An 8,956-nucleotide genomic window follows, 5' to 3' on the forward strand; every position below is an offset into this window, starting at 1 on the left:
AATCCGTGAGTCGCTGGGTCCATTCTTGGTCGGATCCTTCTGTTATGCAGGTGAATGAGGACCCAAAAGCGACTTTACAGAAACAGAGTTTATTCCAAGTCAAAACAGGAATACTGAAACCCTCTAGTCAGTAGAGGGGAACAACTGAAGATGCGACCACAGACTGCAGGTCGCTTCGGAAAGCGCAGGCCGTAGCTGATCTAGACACCTGCTCACGCAGCATCTGAAGAAGGCAAAAAACATGACAGGACGGAACGAGGACAAGAACAGCGAACATCAAACAAGGATCCGACAAGGACAGAAGCGGAAAACAGAGGGAGAAATAGGGACTCTAATCAGAGGGCAAAATAGGGGACAGGTGTGAAAGAGTAAATGAGGTAGTTAGGAGAATGAGGAACAGCTGGGAGCTGGGAGCAGGAACGGAACGATAGAGAGAGAGAGCGAGAGAGGGAGAGAGGGAGGGGGAGAGAGAGGGATAGAAAGAGGAAAGAAAGAAAGAACCTAATAAGACCTAATAAGACCAGCAGAGGGAAACGAATAGAAGGGAAGCACAGAGACAAGACATGATAATCAAAGACAAAACATGACAATCCTTCAGACATGAAAATATTAGTCATAGATTATAAATAGACCTTTGTGAGATGCTATTTTAAGTGACATTATGAAATACTATGTTAACATAGCTTTAGGAAAAATAAATGCTTGCTTTGTCGATATTCACAATTTAAAAAATATATATATATTTATTTTTTATTACTTCACCTTTATTTAACCAGGTAGGCCAGTTGAGAACAAGTTCTCATTTACAACTCCGACCTGGCCAAGATAAAGCAAAGCAGTGTGACACAAACAACAACACAGTTACACGTGGAATAAACAAACGTACAATCAATAACACAGTAGAAAAAGTCTATATGCAGTGTGTGCAAATGGTGTGAGGAGGTAAGGCAATAAATAGGCCATAGTAGTGAAGTAATTACAATTTATCAAATTAACACGGGAGTGATAGATGTGCAGATGATGATGTGGAAGTAGAACTACTGGTGTGCAGTAGTAAAGTAAAGTAAATACAAGTAAATAAAAACAATATGGGGATGAGGTAGGTAGATTAGATGGGCTATTTACAGCTGCAGCGATCGGTAAGCTGCTCAGATAGCTGATGCTTAAAGTTAGTGAGGGCGATACAACTTCAGCGATTTCTGTAATTCGTTCCAGTCATTGGCAGCAGAGAACTGGAAGGAAAGGCGGCCAAAAGAGTTGTTGGCTTTCGGGATGATCAGTGAGATATACCTGCTGGAGCGCATGCTACGGGTGGGTGTTGCTATGGTGACCAGTGAGCTGAGATAAGGCGGAGCTTTACCTAGCAAAGACTTATAGATGACCTGGAGCCAGTGGGTCTGGCGACGAATATGTAGAGGGCCAGCCGACGAGAGCATACAGGTCGCAGTAGTGGGTGGTATATGGGGTTTTGGTGACAAAACGGATGGCACTGTGATAGACTGCATCCAGTTTGCTGAGTAGAGTTTTGGAGGCTATTTTGTAAATGACATCACCGAAGTCGAGGATTGGTAGGATAGTCAGTTTTACGAGGGTATGTTTGGCAGCATGAGTGAAGGAGGCTTTGTTGCAAAATAGGAAGCCAACTCTAGATTTAATTTTGGATTGGAGATGTTTAATATGAGTCTGGAAGGAGAGTTTACAGTCTAGCCAGACACCTAGAATATCTGGACAACTGTATAAATACCTAAGTCAGAACCGTCCAGAGTAGTGATGCTAGTCGGACGGCGGGTGGGGGGCAGCAAATGGTTGAAAATCATGCATTTAGATTTACTAGTGATTTAGGAGCAGTTGGAGGCCACGAAAGGAGTGTTGTATGGCATTGAAGCTCGTTTGGAGGTTTGTTAACACAGTGTCCAAAGAAGTGCACGATGTATACAGAATAGTGTCGTCTGCATAAAGGTTGATCAGGGAATCACCTGCAGCAAGAGCGACATTGTTGATATATACAGAGAAAAGAGTCGGCCCGAGAATTGAACCCAGTGGTACCCCCCATAGAGACTGACAGGGGTCCGGACAACAGGCCCTCCGATTTTACACACTGAACTCGATCTGAGAAGTAGTTGGTGAACCAGTTGAGGCAGTCATTTGAGAAACCAAGGCTGTTGAGTCTGCCGATAAGAATACAGTGATTGAATACAGTGATTGAGTCGAAACCCTTGGCCAGGTCGATGAAGACAGCTGCACAGTATTGTCTTTTATCGATGGCGGTTATGATATTGTTTAGTACCTTGAGCGTGGCTGAGGTGCACCCGTGACCAGCTCGGAAACCGGATTGCACAGCAGAGAAGGTATGGTGGGATTTGAAATGGTCAGTGATCTGTTTGTTAACTTGGCTTTCGAAGACTTTAGAAAGGAAGGCCAGGTTGGATATAGGTCTATAACAGTTTGGGTCTAGAGTGTCAACCCCTTTGAAGAGGGGGATGGCCGCGGCAGCTTTCCAATCTTTAGGGATCTCGGACGATACGAAAGAGGTTGAACAGACTGGTAATAGGGGTTGCAACAATGGTGGTGGATAGTTTTAGAAGAGAGGGTCCAGATTGTCTAGCCTAGGTCCAGGTTTTGCAGCTCTTTCAGAACATCTGCTATCTGGATTTGGGTGAAGGAGGTTTGGGCAAGTAGCTGCGGGGGGTGTGGAGCTGTTGGCCGGGGCTGGGGTAGCCATGAGGAAAGCATGCCCAGATAAATCCTTCTTGAAATTCTCGATTATCGTGGATTTTTCAGTGGTTTTCCTAACTGACTGCGTGTATTGGTTCCTGACTTCCCTGAAAAGTTGCATATCGCGGGGACTATTCGATGCAAGTGCAGTCCGCCACAGGATGTTTTGTGCTGGTCGAGGGCAGTCAGGTCTGAAGTGAACCAAGGACTGTATCTGTTCTTCGTTCTACATTTTTTGAAAGGGGTATGCTTATTTAATATGGTGAGGAAATTACTTTTAAAGAACGACCAGGCATCTTCTACTGACGGGATGAGGTCAATATCCATCCAGGATACCCGGGCCAGGTCGATTTAAAAGGCCTGCTCGCAGAAGTGTTTTAGGAAGTGTTTGACAGTGATGAGGGGTGGTCGTTTGACAGCGGACGCAGGCATTGAGGCAGTGATCGCTGAGATCCTGATTGAAAACAGCAGAGCTGTATTTGGAGGGCAAGTTGGTGAGGATAATATCTATGAGGGTGCCCATATTTAAGGATTTGGGGTTGTACCTGGTGGGTTCCTTGATAATTTGTGTGAGATTGAGGGAATCTAGTTTAGATTGTAGGACTGCCCGGAGTGTTAAGCATATCCCAGTTTAGGTCACCTAACAGAACAAACTCTGAAGATAGATGGGGGGCAATTAATTCACATATGGTGTCCAGGGCACAGCTGGTAGCTGAGGGTGGTCTATAACAGGCAGCAACAGTGAGATACTTATTTCTGGAAAGATTGTTAACAATTAGAAGCTCAAACTGTTTGGGCATAGACCTGTAAAGTATGACATAACTTTGCAGGCTATCTCTGCAGTAGATTGCAACTCCTCCCCCTTTGGCAGTTCTATCTTGACGGAAAATGTAGTAGTTGGGGATGGAATCTCAGAATTGTTGGTGGCTATCCTAAGCCAGGATTCAGACACGGCAAGAACATCAGGGTTGGCCAAGCGTGCTAAAGCAGTGAGTAAAACAAACTTAGGGAGGAGGCTTCTGATGTTAACATGCTTGAAACAAAGGCTTTTGCAGGTTACTGAAGTCAACAAATGAGAGCGCATGGGAACACGCAGAGCCTGGGTTAATCTCCACATCACCCGAGGAACAAAGGAGGATTAGGATACGGCTAAAGGCTATCAAAACTGGTCGTCTAGTGCGAGACTAAAGGGAGCAGATTTCTGGGCATGTTAGGATAGATTCAGGACATAATGTACAGATGGGTATGGTAGGATGAGGGTACAGTGGAGATAAACCTAGGCATTGAGTGACTATAAGAGAGGTTGCATCTCTGGAGGCACTAGTTATGCTGGGTGAGATCACCGCATGTGTGGGTGGTGGGACAAAACAGGTATCTGAGGCATGTTGATTGGGACTAGGGGCTTCGCAGTGAACTAAAACAATGATAAATATCCTAAACAGTATACAAGGCACATTGACATTAGAAAGAGACCTAAAGCGAGGCATAAAGCAATCACAGGTGTTGATTGGGAGAGCTGGCAAAGACGACAACGGGTAAGACAACAACAGCTAATCAGCTAAGACAACAACAACAGGTAAAAAGGTGATGAATGGGAAGAGAGGGTCAGTTAACTACACACAGGTCCTGAGTTCGAGGCTGGGGCTGACAGATAAACAAAATGGAGTACTGTGATTAATGAACAGTCCAGCAGGCATCAGCTAAGTAGCCAAGTTATCATAGGGTTCAGTTAACAGCAATAGATGAAATAGGGCAGCCCCTAGGTAGTCGTTACTACACAGCGTTGAAAAAATAAATAATATTTTAATAAAGTTAGCAGGCCAGGGCTAGTAGAAGCGTCTACTCCGACATCCGGCAAAGGTCAGTAGGGGGCACAGTTGATGGAATTACGTCGGAAGACCAGTCATGATGGAACGGCGGGGGTTCCATGTTGACAAAGAGTCCAGGCCAGTTGGCAAATAGGTATTGTCACTGGAGTAATTTAGTTTGCTAGCCGGGAGATGCGCCCAGCCCTCGGCTAACTGATGCTAGCTTCGGGACAAGGGCGTTAGCCACTATAGCCACTCGGTGGCAGCTAGCAAGCTTGCGATGATCTGGAGTAATGGTCCAGGGCTTATGGCAGGAATCCGGCATTGTCGTGGAGGAAAAAAAGTAGTCTGATTTGCTCAGGGTTGATAACGCGCTGTGCAGGCTGGAAAGTAATTATCCAGGCTAAAAGAGTCTGGTGACTGTGCTAAAAGTAAAGGCCGCTTGCAGTAGCTATCAATGACTAAATTGCTAATTAGCTGTTTAGCTGCTGATTGAGGTTCTGCCTATAAGGTCTAAAAATAGCAGATCTGTATCACATTGGGTGAGGCGGGTTGCCGGAAGAGAAATTACATTTTTTTAATTGGAAAAAGATATAGAAAATATTTGGAAATATATACAAAAAAGACAAAAAATAAAATATGTACACAGGAGAACGACAAACAACGTCTGCATTGCTATGCCATCTTGGAGTTCCAGCCAACCAACTGTATCCGACCCCAGGGGGGTTTGGTCTTAGTTTGCCACAAATGTTGTTGATAGACTAGAAATAGTGGATCAATTCAGCCTTTTGTGAAAACCACCCTCTTTGTCCATATCTATAATAAGAGCATTGACTTTCCTCAGGACCTGCAAGGCTCGATGGAGAGGATCAGCTCTTTCCTGCAGTTCCCCCTGGTGGGCGAGGAGTTAACCAACTCCCTGAGACACTGCAGCTTCAGCAGCATGAGCGATAACGCCATGGTGAACTACACTCAGATCCCAAAGGAGATCATGGACCACAGCAAAGGCAAATTCATGAGGAAAGGTGAGGCGCCCTTGCTCAACAGGAGTTATATCCTGACTAGAGTTGTGTGTCAGTCAGTGTCAGAAGGATAGAACAGTACCATAGACCTCCCCTGCACTCACAGTATGGTTAGAAGTGTGTAGTAAGGATGATAATGAAATGTCACTAAGTTTGTTTATGAAATTATTTATGAGTATAGCTGATAAGCACATCCTTTATAGAAAATGCACTGCGAGGTGAAATGGTGCCCCATGGATTGATGATGAGCTGAGAAATGTAATGATTCAACGTTGTGATGCCAAAAAAGTAGCAGATAAATCTGGCACTTTGTTTGATAAGCAAAGTTATTGTAAATTAAGAAATCTTGTGACCAAGCTAAACAAAGGAAACAAGAAGGGATTCTATCAGCACAACATTGATGAAGGGTGATGGGGAAAAGCTATGGAGAACATTGAACACTATTATGGGTAGGAATTCAACCATGTCTGCCTCTTTTGTTGAATCAGAAGGTATATTTATTACAATACCACATGACATCGCAAACTACTTTAATTAATATTCTACAGGCAAAGTGGACAAGTTGAGGAATGCTATGACTCCAACTGATGGCTCCATATAATATACCCTTATAAAAGATTGTATCATGAAGGAGAGGCAATGCGGGTTCAAATTTCATCAAGTAGAAAGGGAAGAGGTAGAAAAGATGCTGTTGTCTCTTTTGGATGACAAGTCACCTGGTACAGATAAGATCTCTCATATTTTTAATAAGTGCTTGATGTATGGGATGTGCCCAGAAGTCTGGAAAGTCTCAAAGGTTATACCACTACCTAAGGATAAAAAAAACTCTGCATTCACTGGTCCTAAAAGTCGTCCTATAAGCTTGCTGCCTGTGTTAAGTAAATTATTGCAAAAAATTGTATCTGTACAAATAAAGGATTATTTCTCATGTAATGATCTGATAACGGGTTCCCAGCATGCATACAAAGGCCATTCTACGAGTACTGCTTTAGCACAAATGACAGATTGGTTAAAGAGTATAGATGATAGGAAGTTAGTTGGAGCAGTGTTGCTGGATTTCAGTGCTGCTTTTGAAGTAATTGATCATGAACTGTTACTAGGAAAACTCAAATGTTATGGTTTTAAGGATGCAGCTATCTATCCAGGAGAATGCTACCATTAATGGTAGCTTTTCAAATAGTAAAGATATACATTGTGGTGTTCCTCAAGGAAGCTGCCAAGGCCCACTGCTCTACTCTATCTTTACTAATGATTTACCTTCAGTCATGGTCAGAACACATAGATAATATTGTTATTAAGATGGGTAAGGGAATTTCTGTTAGAAGAACATGTAACATCTAGCGCTCTGAATCGGGTCATTCAATCCCTGGTCCTATCACACTTAGAGAAACGTCCAGTTGTATGGTCAATCCCTGGTCCTATAACACTTAAGAGTACTGTCTGGTTATATGGTCAATCCCTGGTCCTATCACACTTAGAGTAATGTCTGGTTATATGGTCAATCCCTGGTAGTATCACACTTGGAGTAATGTCCAGTTGTATGGTCAATCCCTGGTACTATCACACTTAGAGTAATGTCCAGTTGTATGGTCAATCCCTGGTAGTATCACACTTAGAGTAATGTCCAGTTGTATGGTCAATCCCTGGTCCTATCACACTTAGATTAATGTCCAGTTGTATGGTCAATCCCTGGTAGTATCACACTTAGAGTAATGTCCAGTTGTATGGTCAATCCCCGGTCCTATAACACTTAGAGTAATGTCCAGTTGTATGGTAACCTGCAGCAAAGAAAGATATAAAACATTTCCAAATGGCTCAAAACAGGGTTGCCAGATTCTCTTCATTGCTCTAACCGAATCAATATTATTAAAATGCATCAGAATCTCTCATGGCTTCACGTTAAAAACAAATTACTATCTAGTCTTCTTATTTTCTTTGGGAATGTTATATTTAAACATTTTAAAAACACAGTACTTTTCTGTCCAATTAGTACATACTAGCAACACACATAACCACCAAACCAGACAGACAAATTCAGCGCAGCTAAAACAAATCAACCCAAGGACAAATCACCTTAAATCTACAGTTTTATATAGAGCTATAGCTGAATGAAATGTTTTACCAATCCATATTTCTCAGGCAAAAAGTAAATCCACCTTCAAGAAAAAAATAAAAGAACATCTAATGAGATAGACCATATACCTGGACAGCAAATAGAAAGTATCAACTGAATGTTAAATGTGTTTCCTGTCAGGTATTTTAATTATCTGTATTGTCGACTTGTTGAATGTTTGAAGTCTTGATTGTGGTTGTTTGTAATGTCTTGTTAATTGCTGTTGGACCCCAGGAAGATTAGCTAGCGTTATGGACTTAGCTAATGGGAATCCTAATAAAAATGACAGTGCTGTGGAGAGATTGGCCATAATAATGGAGGCCTTGTTCTGTTTACAGGTATAATCGGTGACTGGAGAAACACTTTCACAGAGGAGCAGATTGGTATTTTCGACACCGTCTACAGCTACCAGATGAAAGACTGTCCCTTGACCTTCATGTGGGAGTGTCCTCCTGAGTCCTGTTGGGGAGGAGGAGGACAGGTCTCTGGGGATCAGGATAGGGCCCTTACCCTCCACGACGCCGGAGATTGATGGATACGCTTCATACAAGTCCTGGAATTCTCTCACTTTTTGTGAATGTACATATAAGGTGCGCAACCCAATATAGTAAAACTATATAATGAAATTGATATGCTAATATAACAAAAATATTGTGTGTGACCTATTTGTTGTAGTTGGGTTTTTCCACCTCTAAAAAAAATCTAAATGTTACAGTTAACTGCAATAGCTAGATGAAGGGACACGAGGGGGACATTTAACTCCCTGACATTGACACTTTGGAAAACCTCCCAGTTTGTGGCAGTGCATCAAGCAGAAGGGATGATATATTAACTCCAGAAAGGCTGATGTGTACATAAAAAGCCGTTGTTACATCAGTCACATAGCTTGACCCCGAACAACCTGTCAGCTCATGGGAACATGATGAGGAAGTTATGCAAACACATTAACTAAAGGTCATAATCCTCCAGATCACAGTTTATATCAATGAGTGGCAGTGGGTCAAGCTGATCCAATGAGTGGCAGTGTGTCAAGCTGATCCAATGAGTGGCAGTGTGTCAAGCTGATCCAATGAGTGGCAGTGTGTCAAGCTGATCCAATGTCAAGCTTGTGGCAGTGTGTCAAGCTGATCCAATGAGTGGCAGTGTGTCAAGCTGATCCAATGAGTGGCAGTGTGTCAAGCTGATCCAATGAGTGGCAGTGTGTCAAGCTGATCCAATGAGTGGCAGTGTGTCAAGCTGATCCAATGAGTGGCAGTGTGTCAAGCTGATCCAATGAGTGGCAGTGTGTCAAGCTGATC

General features: G+C 43.0%; 1 protein-coding gene across 1 annotated transcript; it reads left to right on the forward strand.

The window, feature by feature from the left end:
• Positions 1 to 5,242: 5,242 nt before the first annotated feature.
• On the forward strand, positions 5,243 to 8,190 carry LOC124019435 (sulfotransferase 1B1-like). The gene is made up of 2 exons (XM_046334779.1): positions 5,243 to 5,548; positions 7,997 to 8,190. The coding sequence occupies exons 1-2, from the start codon at positions 5,383 to 5,385 to the stop codon at positions 8,188 to 8,190; spliced, it is 360 nt and encodes a 119-aa protein (XP_046190735.1). The 5' UTR covers positions 5,243 to 5,382.
• Positions 8,191 to 8,956: the final 766 nt, after the last annotated feature.

This window comes from Oncorhynchus gorbuscha, unplaced genomic scaffold (genome assembly GCF_021184085.1).
Source record: "Oncorhynchus gorbuscha isolate QuinsamMale2020 ecotype Even-year unplaced genomic scaffold, OgorEven_v1.0 Un_scaffold_9238, whole genome shotgun sequence".
Lineage (NCBI taxonomy): Eukaryota > Metazoa > Chordata > Actinopteri > Salmoniformes > Salmonidae > Oncorhynchus > Oncorhynchus gorbuscha.